The sequence below is a fragment of the Equus quagga genome, chromosome 1 (genome assembly GCF_021613505.1).
Source record: "Equus quagga isolate Etosha38 chromosome 1, UCLA_HA_Equagga_1.0, whole genome shotgun sequence".
Taxonomy (NCBI): domain Eukaryota; kingdom Metazoa; phylum Chordata; class Mammalia; order Perissodactyla; family Equidae; genus Equus; species Equus quagga.
Window position 1 is genome coordinate 159886351 of NC_060267.1, and position 25805 is coordinate 159912155.

Here is a 25805-nt window from a genome sequence, read left to right on the forward strand (position 1 = left end):
ATCTTAGGGCTTTCTCTTCCCGCTGAACTGCACCCAGTATTTTGACTCCCTGTCACATATGTTGTTCTTACGGAGTCATTGACTGAATAGTGCAGAGAAATCTGAATCCACCTTTGAGAAACATTAAGAAAAGTGAATCATTATTCTAGTTTCTCATCTTTTGGGAAAAAACAGAAGAAAAAGGTGCATTAAGGAAGGCCTGTGCGTTAGTCTTATGATTTTGCACAAGAGGTTTTTTGAGAGCTGTAGGATTTTTTTTCTCCCGTCTTCCTAAATGGATTCCAGGAACTCACTACTTTAGCATAAATGGGTGACGAGACACATGATTGACTCTAGCTCCGATCATGGTTAGTTTCTTTTAAAGTCACATTTTTAAGATGTTATCATCAAACGTGTAATAAATCATGATCAACTTGAATTAATTGAAAGAGACATAGTCAATTATTTTTATGAAAAAATCAAAATTTTATCAGTAAAATAAATAAATGAAGAGCATGAGCTCCTGAGCCAGACTGTCTGAGTTCAAATCATTGCACTACCGCTGGCAGCTCCGGCATTGGGAAGGTCCCCAAATGTCTTCCTATCTCAATTTCTTCTCTAAGATGGGGATAAAAATGGAATGCCCCTCTTAGGTTTTTATGAGGATTGAATTAATACCTGTAAATGCTTTAAAAGTGTTTCTACAATCATCAGCTATAATTGCTGTCCATTCATTCATGGTTTTCTTTCAATAAATATTGAATGCCTTTGTCGTGCCAAGTACAAGTGCAAGGATATAGCAATGAGCAAAACTGACTAAGGATTGTTAAGTCTATTATTATTATTTCAAGTCATAATGGGATGTCTCATAAACCGCTTAGTACATGATGGATGTTTATTCACCTTTTCATCCTCAATGGCTTACTATAGAACCTAGCACAAAATAACTGCTTAACAAATGTTGATGGAACAAATTTGAATACATGAGTCATTGCGAAGTAAGGTAACAAATACTGGATTTGGAATTGGGAGACACAATGTCAAGTCCAAGTTTCTACCCTCGAGTTCTATGTGACCTTGAAAACATTTACTGAAATTTCTTAAGCTAAAAACCAAGAAAGCTATACTATGAAATCAGTAAGATCCCTTCTGACTATGATTCTACAAAGTAACTGAAATGATGCACTATTTGTTAACTGCTTATAATTCTATTTTTCTTAAATTTAATAAACTTTTAGTTTTAGAATAGTTTTAGATTTGCAGTAAAGGTGCAAGTGTATTACAGAGGGTTCCCGTATACCCTGCACCCAGTTTCCCTTGTTGGTAACATCTCACATTGCTATGGTGCATTTGTCACAACTAATGAACCAATATTGATAGATTATTGTCAACTAAGGTCCATACGTCATTCAGATATTCCAAGTTTTTACCTAATGTCCTTTTTTTTTTTTGGCCCCAGGGTTCCAACTAGAGTACCACATTATGTTTAGAATCTTCTGGATGTTACAGTTTTCCAGACTTTCCTTGTTTTGATGACCTTGACAGTTTTAGGAACCAGTGGTCAGGAATTTTGTAGAATGTCCTGAAATTTAAGTTTGTTTTATGCTTTTCTCTTGGTTAGACAGGGCTTATGAGTTTTGAGGAGGAAGATCACAGAAGTAATTCCTACCACATCGTTATCAAGGGTACACTATTAACGTGTCACCAACTTAAGATTCTATTTTAACAAGTGGATAAGAATTATGTATAATTGGTAATTTACTGTACCATATTAAGGAAAATCTCTTTGCTATGTGTAATTTTCTATGTAATGTATAAAATAGTTGATTCTCTTTGAATACCACATAATCTTAAAATATATTTACCTTACTTCTTTCCCCTTCACGACTGATAAATGAATAGTAAGTGAAAAATCCATGTCTTGTTATAAATGAATAGTAATCCTACCTTTATGGACTCAAGATCTATACATTAAATTTAAAATGGAAAATAGAACTGTTTGTATTTCTTTCAAATTGACTGCAAACTTGACAAAATAACAGATCTGTGCTCAGCTATGTGGTCTGAAGGATACAACAAAGTAGAAGCTCCGGGAAGTTAAGCGTTTTGATACTAATTCCCCTAAGCCTGTCTCATGCAAGGGACTTGCCTTAAGAAATGTTAATACTTCACTAAGCCATAGGCATAGAGAATCCGGCATCTCTAATCTTGCAGCGTCTTTGGTATAAATGTGCTTTATCCTCTGGGGTTGGGAATGACACTAATGTAGCTGTCACAGGGGGTAGAAGATCATGTTTTGTTTATTGTATACTTTTGCTCTGAATGTCACTGTAAATAGGAAAGTTAGTTTAGGATTACTATGATCTATACTATGAACAATTTTCAGATTTTTAAAGCATAAAATAAACATTGTCAATCCGGAGGAAAAGTTGTTAGAAGTACAGTATTTCTAGAGATATCCTTACTTAGATTTAAATGAAATACATGCCCGCAGTATCACACTCTGGCTCCGGTATGTGGCCACACTAAGTTTAGACATATCTGCGTTTATGGTCATCACACCCCATAGAGCTGATCATAAGATAATTTAATGATTTTAGCCCACTGCCGTTTGTGACCTTACTATGGAGAATCACAATCATGGCCAAGAGTATTGTTCAAAAAAATTTTTTTTCCAAAATCCCTGATTTCTTTGTTCCATGAAATACTTTGTCCTGACTTACCATAAATTCCTCGTGTGACCTTGGGAAATTTCCTTAACCTCCAATGTTTCGTTATTGCACAAGTTTGTGTGAAGGTTAAATAAAATTATGCATATAAAACAGCAAATTAACTGAGCATTTGTTATTTATTCACAGACACACATGCACTTGCCTTCAAACAATCATTTGTGGTTTATTGGGAGCAGTGAACAGCTACCAGACTGTCTTAGAGCAGTCATTGTGCTTCATGGCATATCTAGGTACTCAGAAATATTTTATGGCTATTAGCTGATATTTTAATACTCGTATCTTAGTAGGCAAGTAAAAACTAATCAGGAAATGGGCCATTCAGTGTTCAAGGGATTAAATGTATTCTGGTGGCAAAACTTGATGTTAGAGTAATTTTATTTATTTTTCTCCAGCCATGAGAGACTAATCAGCAGTGTGATTTTTTCTTTTACGTGTTGGTGGAAATTCTCCATGACGCTGAAGGAGGCTTACTCGATGATCTTTGCAGTTAAATAAGTGATTAAAAGTGTGTGAAGTGTCAGGTAAAGGAAATAAGATCCAGATGAGTTGTTTTATATAACAGCCCTCTCAACAAGAGCCCATTTCTCTTCTTATTGACTAGTGTTTCTGATGCCGTGTTTGGGAAAGAAGCCATAACCAATCTCACATATTCACACCTCTATGTCTGGATCAAAGGCCATATACAAGTTAAAAGCCATCCTGTAACTGTGGTCAACTCTTGATAGCATGAGCTAACAAGAAGTAGACATTTATGAGGACAACCCTTCATTGCAGACAGACCACTGTCCTTTATAGCTACTGCCCAATGCATTTATCACGGACTTTTCAGTGTGGCGTTAGATAGTGACCACAGCAGCATATGGAATGAGAAACAGTTCCAAGAGCAGCTGTAGCTGGAGAGACAGCCTGAGAATATTTTGAATAAGAGGTTAAGAACCAGCCAGCTGAGAGGCAGAAAAAATAGCATAAGAGTAGAAAGGACATGAGCATAGGGCTCATTTGCAATTTGCTATTGGATATGGCAAATATGGCTAACATCATGGTAATTGGCATATTTGGAATGAGAGCTGTGTACACCCAAGTGAGTTAGGATGAGATAGTTTGACTTTAGAGGTTGACCTCTCCAGATTTAGAATCAGACTTCGGAGCCAGAAGCGTTGTAAGGTTACAGCACATCAACACTTTCGTGGTCATCAAACACTTGAAATGATACGACATTAACATGGTGTGACTGGTCTGTGAATTCCTTGTAAAGAGTGGCCATTGATGTTTGAATACTGTCACAGACTCTCAGAACACAGTCTGGTACAGAGCATGCATTTAATAAATATGCCAGACTAGAGTTCCTCTTATTTGTATATTAATGATTGTTGTACCTGGTGTTGAATTTGAATCTCTTTGTAAATAGGGCTTCTAAACTGTCAATCTGGACAAAGCAATATGTCATCAAAGTTCAATTTTTTTCTTTTTTGTTTTTCAAAAACGTATACAAAAGGATCATACTTGCTTTTTTTTAATTAAAGAAAAAATATAGAAGGAAAATAAAAAGACAAGTAGTAAAGAAAATTAAAAATACCTGAAAAACATTTATCATCTATTTTATTTTTAAAAAAGCCATCTGTGTAGAAATATGTATACACAAAGTACAATACATTGTAAACATTATTTTACTAAAGATATGTGTTAACAAGAAAAATTTATAGGTATGTTTATTTGCCCCATAGAAAACATTTAAAGTGCATTTGTGCATATTTTCACAGATTGTCTGAATATTTTGTATCAGTCTATGAAACTACATGTGGTCATCTATGTGAATTTCCTCATGAAATGATTGAGTCATAGTTGACAAGCAGTATCGTTATTAGCAGAATATAATATTAGTGATACATTTCCAAAAATGGAAAGATAATGCCACTGTCTTTTCCTCTTTTTTTCTATGCTATTTTGAATGCAGACAGTACCGCAGGGACACCAGCAATATCAACAACGACAACTGTGGAAATTCGCAAAAACAGTGTTATGACAACTGAGATCACCTCTAAAGTGGAAAAAAGCCCCACGACAGCCACTGGCAATAGCTCATGTCCTTCCACGGAGACTGAGGAAGAAAAGGCAAAACGACTTCTTTACTGTTCGCTATGCAAGGTTGCTGTCAACTCCGCCTCGCAGCTGGAGGCGCACAACAGTGGTGAGATGCAGCAATTTCTTTTCTGTCTCAACAGCTCTGCAATTATCTTCCTCCGAATAGATTAGATCTTTTGCAGCAGGGGACATAGGGGTGGCATAAAACTGGCAATTATTACGTGGAACTCATTAACCATTAAAAAATAAAAGTGACATGCAAAGTGTCATTTACATAGGGGCAAAGGAGGCTTTCCAGGGCTCCAGTGCCATGTTGTATATGTGTTCGCATGTATGGATATGTATGTGTGTATCTTAGGAAACATTAGGAGATAAAGTAAAATATAATTCTGAAGTATAGGCCTTACGTTTATTTGATTTCTAGATTGCTATGTATTTCCATGCATTTCCTCGTAAACAAAGTTTTCTAAAGTTGTACCAATAATATAGTTGCAAAATTTGGTTGCACTCCATGTACTTTTGGCTAAAACCTTCCTATTATAGTTTTTAAGGCAAATAATGTTGTTTTGGTTAGATCTATATGACCTAGACAATTAAACTTAAGAAAAAGCTTATTATAGACAACCATCGAGGTATAATCTCTGCAGTAATATTTTATCTACTCTTTCTGACAACCGAAAGGTACTATTCTTATTTGATTGATGCTCAGAGAAGGCACATAACCAATTAAGTGACTGAACCATGATTCAAACTGATGTCTCTCTAACTTAAACACTAAACTTTAATATATCATAGCAGAAAATACTGCTAAGTCAGGAAGAAATACTTTCCCAATATATTTGAATTCCATACACCTGTTCTATGTCTGTATCTATAGAAAGAGAGAGATTATATATTCATGTCTATACCTATCTATCTAGATAAATATAGAGCACATACTATGTATATCTCTATCTAGATTTTTATATAGATAATAAATGTACATATATATATACATATATATATATATATTTATGTCCTGCTTGAGATTTTATCCATCACTTTGGCCTAAGATCAGCTTTTCTCTGAAAGACTGGGTTCATTGCCAGGACTCTGTCAGCAATTACAATAGGAAAAGAATCATTCGTGAATCATACCCTGAGTTAATATCGCAGGTGTATGTTGACTGAGTTATTGACCAATCATTGTGCTGCCCTAGTCATATTTAAGTATTGACTTCAAGGCTCTAAGGAAGTAATTGCAGATGGAGAAGAATTTCTTCAGCACATATCTTCCTCCTGCATACAACATGAACTGTAGTCAGGAAGAGTTCATGAGTTCAGAGGCTGAGAAACACAGAGAAGCGTCTGGCCCCAAATCAGAATCTATACCACACAGATTTGCCTCGTGTTTACTCACGCAAATACATTATTCATGGATACAATATAATTGTGAGAGCACAAACATCATTGGAAGTCCATTTATTTCTCAAGAATTCTTGATCATTCCACATAATAACAGAGAAACACATTTATTTTGAAGGGGGATCAATTTTGACAGATAAACCATACTCTTAGAGGCTGGAGTTAATTTATCAAGGATTTGGATGTCCTTCTTGAATTCTTACCAGAAACGTCTGATTAAGAAGCAAAGAGAAATTACTTATTTGATTATGTCAAAACAGGTCAACATTTTTCATATTCCAATTCTATGGTCCTCATCTCTGCTTTGTGTGTCAGAATTACCCATGGATCTCTAAAAATATATTAACCCATGATGCTTTAAATATATATATTCATATGTTTTATGAATATAAAATTGTAAATATATTTATATTTCTCTAAATATATTTTAAATATAAATATATATTTGTGTATATAAAAATATATTTCCTATATCCAGCGACTATGATTATAATATAATAAGAAGCTATAGTGTTTGGGAAAAGAAAATAACACAAAGTCTCACAAGTGTTGTTCAGGCAGAGCTGAGAACTGCTATAACCATCTCGAGTGAGAGGTTAAGGCAGTGAATGTAGTTGTCTCCCTTACTTGAATCCCTTTTGAATCCCTTTATTGGCGGGTCCCCTCCAAACCTCAGCCTAGTCTGAGGGCTGCAGCCACACCCCTTCCCTCCAAGCTGCTGCTTGCATTTTCTGATCCCTGTATTTCCCTTCCTACATCAGAAATCTTTTTCCAGAGTCCGATCCTAATGCTCATTTTGAGACTCACTGTAGGCTTGCACTAGCCAGCTGTGCCAGGACTGGAGGTGGAAAAGGAAGAAGACAAGATACATAACTCGATGCTCTTCGATGCCTTTTGCGCACGATTTTTGATCTCCAGATTCAGCTCTGTTATTTGCAGCTGGAACAGCGTTAGGAGGCTGGTTGTGTTTGGGACTTCCTCTATATGTAGGCGAAGGTGAATGCTGTCCTTCCTGTTTCCAGGCACTGCCCCTTGTACGCTGGCCTCCTGTATCTTTCCCTTAGGGCCTGAGATGGGGAAACCCCTGGGGTGAGTGTACAGGAGAGAGGCTCCATGTAAGCTCTCTCTCTTTCAGGAACAGGAGGAGTAGTTATAGGAGGCATCATAGGCTTACTGTGGTGTGCTCTGGTTTGGCTTCTATCAGAAGCAGACTCTCAGCAAGGATTCAAGGGCAGATAGGTTTTAGGAGAGGTGAAGGAAACAGGTCAGTGGAGTGGGAAAAGGAAACAGGGAAGGGAAGGCAGCCAGCATAGAGTGCGTCATTTAGCCAGTTGCCAACATGGGCAACAGGAGCTCACCAGGCACAACTTACACTACACGGCTCATGCTCTGTTTCATTGTTTTAGCATAAAAACTTCAGTGGTCACGTAGAATGACAGAATTGAATTAACTCAAATTCTGTTTCTTCATCTTTATGATCTCTGTGCTATCATCGTATATTTATAATCTATTGTTTACATTAAAAAATATATAGCCCCACGGGCTGGATGCATGCCCTGCTGCCTTCATGGGCTCAGAGGATTTCAAACTGTTGTGAACTTACTAATGAAACAAAAGCTTGTAGCTGAATTTGTGTGTTTGGGGCTGGCTGTATAATGGAGAGTTCCACAAATTAATTTCCATATAGCCCACGATGTTTATTATAGGATAAGTAATAAAATGTGCTAATTTAATATATACTGAATCTCAACAGTAACTACAACAATTGTTTAGAAGATAGACCAACAAAATATTTTTGAGAGTAGTCCTTTGTCACTGACATTATTTAGAGTTGCCAGTTTGTGGTGCTTGTGGAAAGCAGACTGCCTTTTTTTAGTCCCTTAAATTATTGTTTTCTGATTCTCTTGGATGTACCCCCTCATTACCTGCACCCAGAGCAGACCACAATCACTACCCCACACTTAGTGCTCCACTGCCCCCTACATTCATCGCAAACCATCGCATAGAACTTTAAAGGCTTCTCTGCTTTCTTCTAGAGCCACATATTCGAAAACCTTTCTTAAGATTGGGCTGTGTTTTTCAGGGAACCAGGTTTCAACAACAATTTTGATCAGAAGGAACCAGGCTGTAGGGTGAGGAGATGTGTTCTTTGAGTCTGAATTTAATTCAAAGTGTTTTTCTTTTTTCCCTTTGGAAACACATTATATACAGAAAATAAGGCCTGAAGCACTGAGGGAAGGGTTAAGCATTTACGGTCCGCTCGTGGGAAGCCAGGAACATTTCAAAACATGGTTTTCTTCTAATCTTAGAAAATGCATTCTTAATCATAAACAAATTTTGGGACTATGACTTTCTTTAAACACTGCCTCTAGTATGGTATAATGGAATGGCCTAGAATTAGAAGTTATCAGACTTCATTTTTACCTCAGATCTGCAGATGACTTTTCTATGTGAACCAGAACAAGTCAGTTGTCCTCTTTGGGCTTCTCTCTCTCCCTCTCTCTCTCTCTTACTCCTTCTCTCTCTCTCACCTTGTAAGATGAAATATTGTGGCATGATTATTAGTATGACCACAGCTGCTGCTAGCATTGTTCAGCAATCAATTGTGTTTTTTCATTTGCTTTCTCTTTTTATTTTTCACTAATGTATAACCACTCCAAGTTGCAGTTAATTGATTTATATTCCATAACTTTGGAATACAGGATTTGAATAGGGGCGTTCCTGCTTCTCTTTTCTTAGAATTTGGGAAGAGAAATAGCTCTCCTGAGCTTATTTGCATGATTCACAAAACAGTCTAAGAATGCTTAAAATACCTTCAGAGGACATACTGTTTCCAAGAGATCTGGAAGTCCCCTTTTACTATATGTTATGGACACAGATATTGCAAAAGATGTATTTTGTCTTTTCCTTTAAAGAAATTCTCTCAAAACATTCTCCTAGGTGTAACGCTTTGCTTAGCTAATTTTGATGGTTTTCTCTATATAATTAAAAAAGAACTTTGAAATGTTTTACAGTTAACACTCATTACTAATTTGGGCAGATTTTTCTGATAATGACTTGAGGTGATAACATTTGATAATTTTCACTAAGTTCATTCCAGCTTTTCTATCCCTAGACAGAACTTCTTTTAGCACTCAGTAAGTTTTAATATACCAAAAAGACAGTTATCAAAGGATGGACTTTACTAAATTTTAAAATGCTTGGAGATTTCTAAATTTTTAACTAAACAAAAACAACAATGTTGAGGAGAATGAGAAGACTGACTAAAATTTATTGATCACATGGGAAGTGCCGAAAATAATCCTTAAAACAATAAATGTATTTAATACAACACCTCAATAGAACAGATAATTTCCTTTTTCACAGCTGAGGACATGGAGGCACAAAGAAATCTAAACTATACAGCTAAGGGAGGCAAATTCTGACTGACACCGTTCCAGAGCCTGAGCCCACAACTCTCTTTACTAATATTTGTTTGTTGATCTTTATCAATATCTAATACTTCAGCTAATCTTCACTGATCATCTACTGTGTGTTAGGCACTAAGAATACAAAAATGAGCAAAACTCAGGAGTTGCCATCAAGAAGCCTGTGTCTACTTTCTCCCTCGTGTTCAGAAAGAAAATATGCAAAGCCTTGTTTTATCAAGAGATCTGCCATTTCATGTTTCAAGTGAAAATCTCAAGCCAGTCAGCTGTGGTCAGTGTTCCTGGCCTTATTATTAAGGCCCAAAGAGTTTCTGCCACTCCTTCTCAGCATCTTCTAGGGTAATGGTAAAACTTCAATTTGATTTAAAATAAAGATAGAGACTCTCCTATCACAATTCTGCTGTTGTGCCTTCTTGAAGGTTTCTACAAATGATTAAAATAACCACTTCTGTCTCATACCTGCTGTTTGTTCCACATGCTCATGCAGGGCGTACTTGAGTATTAGAGCTGTATTGCCTAATATGGTAACCATTGGCCTCAGCTGGCTATTTAAATTTAAATTAATTGCAAATTTAGTTTCTTTTTTGTTGTTGTTTCAATGAGTTTATTTATGTTCTTTTTTTAATTTTTGTTTTTATAGCAGTAACATTGGATTATAGCATTACGGAACTTTCAGAAGTACATCATAATATATTTCGAATTCTGTGTAGATTACATCATGTTCACCACCCAAAGTCTAGTTATAATCCATCACCACACATGTGCCTCATCACCTCTTTCACCCTCTTCTCTGCCCCCTGCCCCTCTAGTAACCATCAATGCAATCTCTATTGCTGTGTGTTTGTAGTTGTTTTTACCTTCTACTTATGAGCGAGATCATATGGTATCTGACCTTCTCCCTCTGACTTATTTCACTCAGCATAATTCCCTCAAGGTCCATCCATGTTGTCACAAGTGGCCAGATTTCATCATTTCTTATGGCTGAGTAGTAGTCCATCGTGTATATACACCACATCTTCTTTATCCATTCGTCCCTTGATGGGCACCTATGTTGCTTCCAAGTCTTGACTATTGTGAACAATGCTGCACTGAACATAGGGGTGCATGTATCTTTATGCATTCGTGTTTCATGTTCTTTGGATAAATACCCAGCAGTGGAATAGCTGGATCATATGGTGGATCTATTCTTAACATTCTGAGGAAACTCCGTACTGTTTTCCTTAGTGGCTGCACCGGTTTGCACTCCCACCAGCAGTGTATGAGAATTCCCTTCTCTCTACATCCTCTCCAACACTTGTTGTTTAGCGTCTTGTTAATTTTAGCCATTCTGACTGGAATGAGGTGATATCTCATTGTAGTTTCGATTTGCGTTTCCCTGATAGTTAACAATGTTGAACATGTTTTCATGTGCCTGTTGGCCATCTGTTTATCTTCTTTGGAGAAATCTCTGTTCAGATCTTTTGCCCATTTTTAATTGGGTTGTTGGTTTTTTTGTTATTGAGACAGATGAGGTCTTTGTATATTTTGGATATTAACCCCTTATCCGATACATGGTTTGCAAGTGTCATCTCCCAATTGTTAGGGTGTCTTTTCCTTTTGTTGATGGTTTCCTTTGCTGTGCAGAAGCTTTTTAGTTTGATACAGTCCCATTTGTTTATTTTTTCTTTGTTTCCCTTGCCTGATCAGACATGGTACTTGAAAATATACTGCTAAGACCGATGTCAAAGAGCGTACTGCCTATGTTTTCTTCTGGAAGTTTCATGGTTTCAGGTCTTACATTCAAGTCTATAATCCCTTTTGAGTTGATTTTTGTGCACAGTGTAAGATGATAGTCTACTTTCATTCTGTAAATTTAGTTTCTTAGCTGCAGTTAGACTCACGTCAAGTGCTCGAGAACCACATATGACTACTGGCCACCGTATTGGACTGTACAGATATAGAACATCTCCATTGGCGTGGAAGTTTCTATCAGACAGTGCACTAGAGCTATAATTCATAAAAAATATGTTTAGGGATTACAATATAGGTTTTTCAGGATATATTAGCTAATAAGAATTTTTACATATCTGTGATCATTCAGGATTTAGCTATTTCACATTTAGTGACATCTCACTGATTAACAACCAAAATGAGTGACTTCAGATTCGTGTCAAGATGCACGTTCTTACTGTGTACTTTTTATATGCTGTCCTTGTTAAAAGTGGTTTTGTGTGCAAATCAAGGGGAATGTTCAACCTACATTATTTTTCTTACTCGTGCCTAATATAAAGTCGTGAATATTTAGAACATTACAGGAAGTCTCCTCATGAAACTGTGTCACTACTGAGGACGTGCAGCTTGAAGGTGAGGGGCGGGCAGGCTGTTGCTTTTCACTTTACCCTTCTGTGCTCTTTGAATTTTCTACCAAGGGTGTAGAAAAAAAAATCTTTAAATAAAACTAGTTACACAAAAAGTAAACAAAAACACTGCTTTTATAAATAGCTAAGACAACGTCATATCTGTTCTGCCATGAAAGTGTATCTAATTCGTCCATTATTGATGGTTTAGTGTTTATCATGTGAAGATGTTTTTGCTGGCTATCTTAGGTAATGGATGTAAAAGCAATGTGGCATTTTCCCATGATCTTAAGGGCCTTGTTTTTAAGGAGATGAGATGGGTGCACATAAAGATTGTTAAAAGCATGTGTGAAGCAGCACAGGAAAGCCTCAGCATTCCCTGGAGTCAGTTATTACGGATAAAAGAGGCTTTCTGGATGCCTGATGTTTCTCCTCACACACTGGGCTCTCAAGGGTTTCTGCTGTATGGATTCCATGTCTTCATCTCCCCATAAAACCCAGCCACGTGATCTGCCCACTGGGTCCCTGAGCCCAGGAGCTCTTTCCTGGGCTATCTCAGGTCACCAAAGCCATCTCCACTAGAGCTGGATGTGGCTTGTCTCCCATCCCATCCCGTCCCAACTTCGTAACTCTCCCTCTGAGACCCTTCCTGATGCTAACAGCAAAGTGCTCCTTTCCTCTGTTTTAGACTTCTTGTTTTCCTTGTCTCTCCTTTCACCTCTGCAAACTGGACCTTAGAGACCTTACTGGTGAATCAGCATATTACTTTCAACCAGCGAGCTAACAAAAATACAATTTTTTACTCATTTGAGGCATTCCTTGGCCACCTGTTACTAGGGATGCCATTCTGGATGCTTAGTGTTTGTTGATATGCTGATAAAGTCAACCAAAGTTTTCATCTCTAAAACAAAATGCGAATATGATTAACATGGAAAATACATATTCTATAGAAGGTCAGGATAATAAAAGCTTAATTTGACATTTAGAGGATAAAAAAGAGAACATGGAGGCTTTTGTTGCTGATTATATAGTTCAGATATATAGATTCAAGAGAACTTTTCTTGGGGCTGGCCCCATGGCATAGTGGTTAAGTTCACATGCTCCACTTTGGCAGCCCGGGGTTCACTGGTTCGGATCCTGGGCTCAGATCTACATACCACTCATCAAACCATGCTGTGGCAGCATCCCACATACAAAACAGAGGAGGATTGGCACAGATGTTAGGTCAGTGACAGTCTTTCTCAAGCAAAAAAGAGGAAAATTGGCAACAGTTGTTAGCTCAGGGCCAATCTTCCTCACCAAAAAAAAAAAGAGAGAGAGAGAGAGAGAACTTTTCTTCTTTACGACACACAGGAGTTGGACTGTAATGCCACTCTACTGAATATCATAAATAAACACATCAAGAAAACACCTTTATACTTTGCAGTCTGTATGGAGACTGACCACTTTTCTGCCCATTAACCTATAAGAGGAATCATGTGAACTTGTCAATGAGAAGGTAACTAGATTATTGCTGGCAGTTGCATGAGTTTGTTAAGGGTCTAGTCTAACACTATTAAATGTCATTTCTGGGCATTCTGGAAAATTGAACTTTTAAGGTATTGAAATTTTTTTTTTAGAGGGGCAAGTTTTGCAGACTATACCAGGGTACACTTCCCTATAAAATGAATCCCTCTAAAACTTCCTTTGTAATGTTTAGAAAGTAATTTGGAAACTCGACTCAAGAGACTTAAAAATAGTCACATTCTTTGTCCCTATAATACCACTCATGAAAATCTGTCCGAAGGAAACAACCAAATGTATGACAAAAAATTTAATGAGTAGGATGTTCATTACAACCTAATTATATAGGGAAAAAATGGAAATAATACAACTGTCTAATATTAAATAGGTGGTCAAATATATAACATCTATGTATTGTAAACCTGTGCTGTCATTAAAAATCACGTACATTACTAAAAATATATAAATTCCATGAGAGTTTCTATGCAAAGTCACTTTAAGTTATCCAAGCTTTTTAAAGTGTGCATATACAAATAGAAAAGAAAAGACTGGTACATGATTACTGCTATTTGTATTTTGATAAACCTCTTCTTGGTGGAATTATGGAGGGGTTTTTTTCAACTTTTTTTTTTTTTTTTTGGTGAGGAAGATCTGCCCTAAGCTAACATCCATTGCCAATCTTCCTCTTTGTTTTGCTTGAGGAAGATTAACCCTGAGCTAACATTCATGCCAATCCTCCTCTACTTTTCACGTGGGATGCCTCCACAGCAAGGCTGACAAGTGGAGCAGGTCCACACCCAGAATCCAAACCTGCGAACACAGGCTGCCAAAGCAGAGTGTGCGGAACTGTAACAACTCGGCCACAGGGTTGGCCCGGCAGAGGTTTTCTTATTTTTACTTTTAAAAAATTTTCTCAATTTTCCTGATGACCTAATGAATGATTTACTTTAATTTTAAAAGTAATTTGCTAGTTTTCTTGCCCACTTATCTTTAATTTATGCCAGTACCTAACTTGAGAGCCATCTGAAAAAGGATGGTTATAAAGATGATGGGGAATAACAGGGAGGGCCAGCCTCTTTCCACTCTCCCACCCCACATATTACTTTGATTTTTGCAGACATAAGATCAATAAATATCTTGACCCGACGTAATCAAAGACGAGCAAACAAAAACAGTGTTTCTTGGAGCATTATGATTTGCTGAGTTTAAACTATGGTTGCAGTATGGTTTCACATTTCAGGACTCATGAAGCTTCAAATGAGGGTCATTGTCAGTGTCAGCCTTTTAAAAGTGCTAGGAAGAAAATGGTCCATTTAGCTTCTTGCAGATTCTTTCCCCCGAGGAAGGAATAAAGCAGAGAAGCCGACTTGTGACTGCCCTGCTGTGTGATCACAGTGGCAGGCAGGAGCCTTGCGAGTGTTTACAGGATATTGAAACCAGAGTGATCAAACCGGCCATCACAGAGCCACAGCCTTTCAAAGCATCGTGTTTCACAATACTCTGCTGAGGGGAAAGGAGCATTGCAAGGAAAAAAAGAGGGGTGAGATTTAAGAGACGCAGATTAAAATCCGAGTTTAGGAAAGACTTCATTAACAAAGTAGAAAATTAAAGGTGCTATGAGAGACTAATGTGTAACTGGAATTCAACTGGCTCAGAAATCCTTAGTGGATTTTTCTCTAAGTCCCCATAGTTCTAGAGACTTCGTGAGAAATCGACTTTTTACCTGCCAAGAACTTAAGTAGTGTTTGCTTTGTGAGTCTGGAAAGAAACTTATCCTGTCTGAATCTCAGTTTGTTATCTCTAAAATGGGCATAATGGTAGCACCTAACTCATAGGGTCACTGTGAGCAGGTAGATAACTTAGCGCATGTGCAATGTTTAAAAAAGAAAATGAGTTGTCCTAATAATCACTAATTTTATATTATTAATGCTCATGTGATTTCTCAAAAATGTAAATGTTTTAAAATTGAGTCCATCTTTCCTTAATTTTAGCTGGACTAGGAGGAAATACATCGACCCTTAGAGCTTATTCAAGCTTTAAGATCTTATAAAACCATCTAATAGCTATTTAATTATGACTCACAATCTAAGTGCAGGAGGTTATATTGTACAAAACTTCCATTCTATTTGATGCTGAATAGTAACCCTACAGTCAAAGCTATTATGTGACATTTTTCACCCAATCTTGCCACATTTTTAACCATATATGTATGGTGTATGTTTGTTTGTGCATGCGTGCACTTGTGTATGTAAGGCGCCAATGGGTGGGTATATTTAATTATTCTGTCTTTTCTAGCTTCTGTGAAGAGATTAAATTGAAATAATAATGCTAGCAATCCAGTGATTTTCTGAGAGGATGCGTATTCCTAAAAGTTCACATATTTCTACGTATCATTTCCACTCGTCTAGGGACACGGCATAGGTGGATCTTAGCTTGCCAAAGGTATTACCGGGAACATGTTATTTTCTAGATCTTTGCCTCCTATTGCTAAGCCCATACTATTGGGGCCAAAACTTTTGAATTTCCCCTCATCTCCCTAACTCCCTGACACTCAGTCCTGAGGTAAGCCACCTACGTCTGGCTTTTTTCTTCTCCTAGGCAAGATAAATTAACTGAAATGTTGTTGACTAGATTAAAATGGTTTTCTGATCCGTTCAGGTTCCACCTACCCACCAACACCAACTCCCAATCCCGAAAGATATTAACCAGAGTGAATCAGGAGTCCCTCATGAGTGTCAGGATGCGAGTGTCTCTCACTGACTACTTCTTAGGCATTCCTAAGCCAAAATGGCCCTAGGAATGCTTCTCAGTTTGACTGAAGAAGCTGCATGGAAAAGAACTGTTTTGATAAAATCACCTGTTTGGATAAAGAAGGTTGGACAGTCATCTATACACACACCCATATAGTGACACAAACACTTTCTACTTTGCATAAAGATGGAATAAATGAAAGTAGGGCAAAACGATGTGTGTGTGTGTGTGTGTGTCTGTGTGTGCATGTATGTAATATATATATATATCTTGCTCCCTAGAACATCTTCAGACAAAGTAGAAAGCGTTTGTGTCACCATATGACAAGGGAGACGGCTGAAAGCAAACCTCAGTGAGGCCTCACAACCACCACCAGGGGGAAGTTCTGTGGCTCCATATTTCAGCTCCTCCAGTCTTCTCACAAGATGTGCCTTTTTTCCTCTTTCCTTAATGTGTTGAAATATGAACATTGCAATAGCTGTGCATAAGAATACAATGTTCAAAGTGGGTAATCTAATTTGTAAAAATACACATTTTTTTATATTGAACTCAGTAAAATTATAATCATTTTCAAAGAGAGAAACCTGGCTAATAAACCCACTGTGTGTATTCATTGCCTCTTATTTAAGACGATGGTAATTGGCACTGAGCCAGAGTGCCCCTCAACACATTTTCCTCATTAATATTCAGTGGTTCTGCAGGCTGGCCCAAAGAGTCACAAGTTAAAAATCTTTGTTTAGGCTTGCAGGACTGACAACAATCTAATAAATACAATTAGGAAGGGAAAAAACACTAAAAATGGATTCAAAAAACCAGAATGGCAGAAAGGACATAAATGATTACAAGAGAAAATTTCATAGCAAAAACACATGACTAAGTGAGAAAAATAACGAATACTTATTAACTGTAAGAAAAAGGAAATTGTGAGCAAAATTTTGAGAGAAAGTTGCCATCATGAACTTTAGTGATTTTTAAAAAACAAATGTTAAGTAGAGCTATGTTACTTACGTATGACTTTACAAAGATGTTATTGATTTATTAAAAAGAAGCATTTATTTATTGTGCATCTGCTTAGCCTATGATTCCAACCCTCATGTTCTTGGATATTTGCTTGTATTTGAAATTAGCCAATCTTTGTGGGTTTTACTATCCAATTACAGCTTTTCTTCAGTCATGAAGATCTTATTCTATTTCTCTTCCTCTTTGAGCCTAAAACACATAGACAGGAAAGCTTGTTTGTATTCTGTTTAGAAAGCGGATATTTAATTAGTGCCACTTCTGTAAACACACTATGTTTAAACTGATTACATTTGTTACACCTTACCTCCAACTATACCTTTAGCAACTAAATCACTCTTCCTCATCAGCTATCATTTATGTCTTATTAGCATCAAGAGGAAATGAAACGAAGTAACACCCATTTAATTTCATCTCAGGACTCTCGAGTTTAGTATACTGATGGTGCTTATTTGTAATGTGGGACATAATAAAAAATGAGTAATTAAGTAAGTAATGTTATGTAAGGTGGTCAGAGCACATCGTTGCACTCTTCTGTGTCATTAGCATATTTCAACCATAATTCCTGGAATGGCACCAGCACCAGGCATCACATTTGATATTGTATCATTTCTTGAAGACATATACTAGTTAAGATGTTTCTCCTCTTTTTTCTTTCTTTTTTGCTAAATATTCCTGGCAGGTACTAAGCACAAAACCATGCTGGAAGCCCGGAACGGAAGTGGGACTATCAAAGCCTTTCCTAGGGCTGGTGTGAAAGGCAAAGGACCAGTTAATAAGGGAAATACAGGCCTACAAAACAAAACGTTTCACTGTGAAATCTGTGATGTGCACGTCAACTCGGAAACACAACTTAAACAGGTGGGCGGCACATATTCCAGAAATGAAAACAGACAGGGGACACTTGTGTGTGCTTCCTTTTATCCCTCTCTTTTCTGTTGTTCCCTCCCATCCATCTATCCGCTTGTCTTCTATTCCCTCTCCCTACTTAAGTATGCTTATTTTAGTTGCTGAGAGAATGCTAAATTGTAATGGCTTCTAAGACCTTTCAGAAATTGTCTGAAGTGAGTTTGTAGTGTTGTTATATATGAAGAGTGGGAGGAAAAGGGGTATTAGATCTGTTCTCTACCAGGTTTCCCAGTCAAAAGTGTTGATTTTCTTTAAAGGTCAAATTGCAATGTTCCATTTTTACTTGTTTAGATATTTACATGCTACAACTAAATTTATACTGTGCTATTCTTTTACTTAATGTACTTTATTACATGGTGTTGTACTGTATTTCTAAATCCCGCAGCCACCTGCTACAGGGATGACTAATCCTGCTGCATTCACTTTTACTGTGAATAGCCTTGCAAAGATTCCCTTACACATTGCTAATCGAAGGCCCAGCCCTCATACTATGTTGTGTTTTATAAGCATATGTACAATATTGCACTGATTTTATGCACCTTGGTTATTTATCTTTAGATTTTAAGGGGTTGACATTTGGCTGTACAAATGCAAGGGTAAATATTAGTATGGAAATAAATTCATGCCTCGGCTTCTTTGTTTATTTGCACATAAAATTCCTTCAGACATTCCTTTCCTTTGTAAACTCTCCTCTAAAAAAGGAGATCTGTACAGTGATAAGGAGAAAGGCTGGGGAAAAGAAGATCGGTCTATTTGTTAAAAGTATGCTAAAATGGATGGCGTAAAAATAGGCATCCTTAAGGCATCAGAATCCAAGGACAAGAGTGCATGCTCTTTTATTTTCGTCTTTCTGAAACTTGCATGAAATCATTAATATCCTCAGGTTACAGCAATATTTATGAGGTTTTGGGGATGATTTTTTAAAGCTGTCATTTTTAATTGCTTTTAATAGCACATTAGCAGTAGAAGGCACAAAGACAGAGCTGCTGGGAAGCCCCCGAAACCTAAATACAGTCCTTACAACAAACTACAGAAGGCAGCACATCCACTGGGGGTGAGTGTCATTTTGCTTCCCAAAAGAGAGTACTTTTAATGTCTCACAGTCCGCTGAACTTGGAATTTTTTTTTCTTTGGTCAGTTACTAAATGAAATCAATGGAAGATACCTAAGTAATGACAAACAAGTGATTTGAAAGTCCAATCCCTACTCCACCAATAGGATTATTGGTTTCGTGAGTTGTTTGGGTGTTCTACCACCTTTAGACACAGTCCGGTGTCTCATCTTTTTGATTGGTCTCAGGCTTATGACAGAGCGTGGGGGAGGGAAAAAAGTCAAACTCTTCTGAGTCAGGAAAGTGGTCACATTAAATCTGATCTTGACAATAGTGGGTACTTTTAGGAAAGGTCAGCAAAGAACAAGTTCTTTCATCTCCTTTTTAATATCTTTAAGAGACAAGGCATCAGTATTGTTGATGCTCTCAGCAATTATAGATTTTGAATAACACAGTCTCAAAGGAATAGCTTATTTTATTTAATTATTTACCCAAGGACAGTATCTAAGGCCTGGGGAAATGCTTCCTGAGAAATACCCTCTTCCCATTACCCCAAATGTGCCTTTGAGATTAGTAAGCTGCCAGTACTAATGTCTGATCTGGAATTGTATAGAATTTTAGGGGAAATCTGTGAAATTCTTAATATCTTAAGCTAATATTTATGAACATGTGCTCTTTTCCCCTGGTTGAATTGACCATAGCTTTCATCAGAGAGACCCAGGGTTCAATGAAAAGTTAAGAACAACTGATGTATAGTTATGTGGTGAATAGTGCATTTTGAATCCATTTTCTTCGAAATAGATCTTACTAATAATTGGTGCTATTGTGTGCTGCTGACACGTGAAAATTAGTTAAAGGAAAACTGCAGTCATCTATTATGGGACTTCAGTATGAGTTGACCCAATTAATTTAGTAGCATCACCCATTTTTATGCAAATGAAGTCACTTTACTCTTTTGTACAGGAAGAATTTTAATTGCATTGAGAGGCTGTGAATTCTGCGCAGAGCTGATGTTTCGGCATCGCTGGTCATAACCCTGAGTGCTATTTCTGAACATCATAGATGCAGCTTTCAACAATGAAGTGAATGGTTTTTAAATCAACAGAGAAGTCAAATTGTGTTAATATTAGCATCCCAAACCTCCTTCTTAACTATCGCCATGTTACTGTTTCCATAAACGGGAACATTCTCTCTGTGAAAACAGCCATCTCGCTAATGCTGTGAGGCAGCGAATGAACTAGTTTTGTACAGTGGGATTGAGAGAACGTTTATACATTTGCACAAAAAAAGCAGAACATGTGAAACTTTGAGGGAGATAAAATGGGATTTTATTTTTATTTCTCTTGACTAGTACCTTACACTTTGCTGTGCTACTCTGTTTACAAAATTGGCTAGTCTAACGGTAGCTGACAGCATTAATAAATCTCTCTTTAAAAATGTCAATTCCGTATAATGTGTGTGTAAAGGATGAAGTAAAAACTCCTTATTTTTTCTCAAGATGAATACTTTCCTCGGGAAGTATATTTATCAAGGAAAATAAACTAAAGTTGCTGTGTACTTTTCCGGAGGACTCTTCAACATCTTAGGTCTACCATTTTTAGGGATCTCCCAACTCTTTCCAAGGGAAGATGTTCTACGCTTTGCATTATTTTTGTTTGTTCCCAAGTGTGAGTTTATCTGTGCAGTTGTTTACTGCTATATTTTAAAACTGCCCACCATTTTGGATTCTGAGTGTAGACTCCCAAACTGTTGTTCTTCTACTCTTTTTCCTCTCTTTTGCAGGTAAAATTAGTATTTTCAAAAGAACCTTCAAAGCCATTGGCTCCGCGAATTCTACCGAACCCGCTGGCTGCTGCGGCGGCCGCTGCTGCTGTGGCCGTGAACTCCCCCTTCAGTCTTCGAACTGCTCCAGCAGCAACACTGTTCCAGACTTCGGCACTTCCTCCAGCGCTCCTGCGGCCAGCTCCTGGACCCATTCGGACCACCCACACTCCTGTGCTGTTTGCTCCTTACTGAATTCCAAATGGGAGTAATTGTACTGCAATAATTTTTCAAAAAACAAAAAACAAAACAAACAAAAGAGAACTATGCAGTGTTTATTTATAGTTTCCAGTATATCTGAAGAGCCAGGACTTTTGATAGTGAATTGAAAAGATTATAAAAACAGGAGGGAGGTTTGGGGGCGGGACGGGTGGGGTGGTATTTTCTCCAAATTAAAGCATTCCTCTTGAACATTGATTGTTTTAGAAGTGATCTCCAGCATTGACTTGTAGTGGTATCTAGAACTTCTGAAGCCTCTGTGACTGTGCTTTTGGGCACCTGTTTCCCTCTGCGTTGTCTTTCCTGCTTTATGAAACAACTATACATTGTCTAAGGGCATTAACTGGTTCCAATGTATATATAATAATTTACTCTGTAGATTAAAATAATACGAAAAAAGAAGAAAAAAAAACAAAAGCAACACTGTGAATATAGTAGTACCCGTGCTGGTCCTCTTGCTATGACAGCAATTACTGGGTATTTATCCCAACAAAAGTAGATACAGTAGATGTCTTGTAAAACAATAGTGCTGTGTCTCAATCTATGCCACTAGGTTTTAAAGAATTGAGAAAGGTAGAACGAACAACTATTTCATGCCGGTAAGCTGTCTAAAAATAAATGAACGCCAGAAGGTGGTGTGGAGGTCTCCCTGGTCCACATTCTCCCCCTTCTGTCCAGCTCGGAGATGACCTTAAGTTCAGAACAATAGAACAGGGCTAAGTGTAGAGGTGAGGGAGATAGTAAGAAAGACGATTTCTTACAAAATACTATTTTCCCACCGTGAAGCAGTATTGCTGGAAATAGGGAAGTGTTTCTAATGAACATCCATCTGAAAACAGGTAAACCCATGCATCATGGGTGTTTAGAAAGAAACCAGTACAACTATTCCATTTCGTGGATAAGGGATGATCATAACCTAGGAGGATAATGCAAAGTAAAGATTTTTCATGTTGGTACATATCCAGTAAAAACAGAGACTATTGTATCTCTGCAGTATCCCCTTTATATCGTACCAGTAGGGTTATCTCTTAGGCAATGGTTTCTGTTTTGATGGTAGACATTAGCTATTGTTGTGAGCTTTTTTGTTGCTTTTTAGATTTCCTACTGACATGATATAAACGATATATATTTAGATGTTAGTAAAACAAGAAAAATGAATCTGAGTTAATTGCAGACCAAGGATGTAGTGTTAAAAAAAAAATACTGGTAAGATGCACTCGACCATCATTTCTGTAGTGGAGTTGTGAAATGCTGACAGCCTTTGACAGTTCCCATAAGGCTGAAAGGAGTTGATGTTTTACCTTTAAAACAAGATTTATCAGGGGTATATATAAATATATGTATATTGTATATATGTTAGAAAGATTAAGAGAATAACTTATAAAAAGAAAATCTATATAAAATAATTATATAATCATCCCATCTTACATGTTATCATTAGGTTGGTAACAAATAGCATAAAAATAGCTGTGCCTTTAATTTGTGATAAAGGCTATTTTCTTTTTCCCATAGAAAGCTAACACATGCCTATCACTATGATGGGGTTGAATGCAACCAGTCTGTTGCATTAAGAACAGTGACACACAAACGTAGAACAATGATAAAACATGTATAAATCAACCCTACATGATTTAGGTTTAGAGAAAAAAATATTTTTGAAAGGTTTTGTAAAGACTATTTAAAAAATATAGGGAAGGGCTGGGTATGGCCTTCCCCAAACTGCTCTTATCTAAACTGTAGTAACCTTTTGAAAGGTTCATGAAGATTCAAGGTGAAACCATTTGAAAGATGGGTATTTAGCATTTGTCATTTTATATTTAAGAAACACCCATAGCGTGCTTGGTGCTCAACATTAAACTTGGTCTTTGGAGTTCTGCTCCACCGTCTGGCTATCGACATTTGTCATATGAACATATCTTTAAAGCAGTTGGCTTTAAACATATACCTTTTGTTAAACAAACGACCAAAACAAAAACAAAATAAAAAGAAAGGAAGGAAGGAAAGAAGGGAAGAAGGCAGGCAGGAAGAAAGGAAAAGAAAAAGTATTGTATCAGTCTTTGGTACAAGAATTTCAAACCATATATCTCTGGTTAAACATGTTGGTTAGCATTAAAATTTGCTTTTGAGAGTATCTGGTGATTTTGCATTTACCAGTATCTCTACTCTCTGGTGTTAGCAAGTGTTACCTTTTTTCACCCACAGATCCTGCTAGTTCAGCCACGTGGAGAGTTGCTGATGAGTTTGTTGTTTGGGGCTCTATGTCCCGTGTGACCAGCTTCCGACCGTTTTGCACTTTAGTTTCCTTTTTCTACTTTGTCAAATATTTTGATCTTTCACTATGTCAGCCTGAATCCTTATCCAACAATCTTTACACCTGAGAAAACCTCCCTTTCCAGTGGAGAACTTAGTGGTAATCGATGCAATCTCACTGCAATGTGCTTTCTTTCGCTGTTCTTCCTCATTTTCACCACAGTGAGTGAGCCAGTCCACTAGAAGTCAGGGCCTGTGGGATACAAGAGTCTCGGATCTCAAGGTATTACTAACTCTAATGAGTTGCTGGGAACAAGCAAATCAGCCATATTTTCTCCATCAGCCATATGAGAAAACTCAGAAATACCTAAATCCCTTCTGCCTCACTTCGCTATGGAACCATTTTTGTTTAAATGGTCTCTTAAATTGGAGTTGTAAGCATCAGTTGTCTTTTACTCACTACCTAATAAAGGATGAAGCCTAACCATAGAACTTATAGTGGATTCTCTGTGAATTGTTTCCCTCTACTCCACATATTTATCAACAGTAAATCAACATCTATTACAATTTGGACTGCTGTAAAGCTATATCCTTTCCCATGGGGAACTTTTTTCATGAATAAAGATCAAGAATTCAGATTGGTCAGCAGTGGTGCTCTGAAAATCCCCAAGAGTGGTCTGACTTTATGGTTACATATCCCTTCCCACGCATCACACCTATGGCAAGGAAGTAACAGAGAACGCATCTCTGATTTCATTTGAAATAAATATAAATGCATTGCAAGAGCCAAATACCTCTGGAATAGAGCATTGTTGCACCTCATCCAGATCATCCAGACAAATGGGAAACAGTCTTTGGGGAGGTGCTGTGTTTCTCTTCTGAGAAAACAGGTGATTACACATGACAAATTGCTCCTCTCACTGGTCCTAAACTTTGACGAGTGGTGGTTGTATTCACATAAGCAAACACAGTTGGCTTTTGGCAGTTTATATCATCACTGCCTCATCTGAAAGGATTGCAATCTTTAGGTACTATTGGGCTTCTCCTCACCTGTTGCAATAATTCACTGCCGTTATCATCAGAGATATAATTTGGCTTTTTGAAAGGTGCTACATGTTTTCCTGCCAAGGAACTATTTAGCCAGGAGAGTGTTTATGCATATTTGGAAATTGAAAGAGCAGGAAATCATAAAATGAAGGATTTAAAATTAAAAGACAATGAAGGATTAAAAGCAGAATCCTTCAAAGTTTATTATGGATGTGCCCATGTAAGTTTCTAAGACACAGAACGAATATATAGTAGACGTGGGCATTACATTTCACTTACAACTAAATTTTAAATTAATATCTTTGTCTCCATATCCATGTATGTTTCAACTTTCCTGAAGAAAGCAGATCGCAAAGCTAAAAGATGACTCAAAAGTTCTAGAGACCTCTTCCTTCAAATCTGAATTGATGTATAGAACTACCTTTCGGTACATAAGCATGGATGGCACTATAGTAATAACTATTTGTATGTAGGAGAGCATCATGAGATGGTAGGGAAACAGTGAGCCTGAAGGAAGTCAAAGTTTAATGTAGACTTTGTCTCTGACTAGTGGGGTAACAATTAAATAGTCAGCTAATGCTTTGTCCTTAACTTCAGCAATATGGATAAGGGTAAGTGAAAGCTGACCTGGTTTACTATTTCTGCATTAAAAGACAACTTCTCTCATCCTCTCAGGAATAAAACTGTTTTCTTGTAGTGAACCATACAGCTACTCAAATGTTTCCAGAAAAGTGTTCTGTATTCCTTTACATCCTGAGTAGACGTCACACAGTAGGTGTTCATCTAATTGATCAGAATGTAGACTTCATCAACAATTATCAGAGAAGTTGCTAATTCACATTGGACTTATAACAAAGTCATGAAGGATATACTGCATCTCTTTTCTCAGTCTAGAAAGTAACAAATTCTAAACCAAATCAATCCCAATAAAAGCAATATAAAGTTGGCAGAGTAAGTGTGGAAAGGAGCAATGTATAGTTAAATGCCTCATTCTTAGTCCTTTTGTTGTACTTCCTCCCTTCGGTAGAAAGGCGCCCGGTCACTAATTCTGGGTTTGCATGTGTTTTAACTAACGGCCACCTTATCAAGTCACTTCCTCCACAGCCGAGGGACATCAGTTGTGCTCTCTTGTCATTGTTACAGCAAGAATTATTTGACCTGAGTCCCGACAGTGAATGTTTTATACATTGTTTGCTGTTGGTTCTCATTAAAAGGGCAGATTTATTTCTGGAACATCTCTTCTGGCCTTTCTATGGTATGCTTCAATAACTACAGAG

The 25805-nt window shown here is 37.3% G+C and overlaps 1 protein-coding gene across 3 annotated transcripts in view; it reads left to right on the forward strand.

Moving 5' to 3' along the window:
• The window catches only part of ZNF385D (zinc finger protein 385D), a 277992-nt gene extending 256655 nt beyond the window's left edge, over nucleotides 1-21337 (forward strand). For all 3 annotated transcript variants that reach the window (XM_046682724.1, XM_046682734.1, XM_046682743.1), the window contains 4 exons: nucleotides 4666-4899; nucleotides 17914-18092; nucleotides 19093-19194; nucleotides 20974-21337. In XM_046682724.1, coding sequence (XP_046538680.1) covers nucleotides 4666-4899; nucleotides 17914-18092; nucleotides 19093-19194; nucleotides 20974-21207 — 749 coding nt within the window. In that variant the 3' untranslated portion in view covers nucleotides 21208-21337. The remainder of the gene's footprint in view (nucleotides 1-4665; nucleotides 4900-17913; nucleotides 18093-19092; nucleotides 19195-20973) is intronic.
• Nucleotides 21338-25805: the final 4468 nt, after the last annotated feature.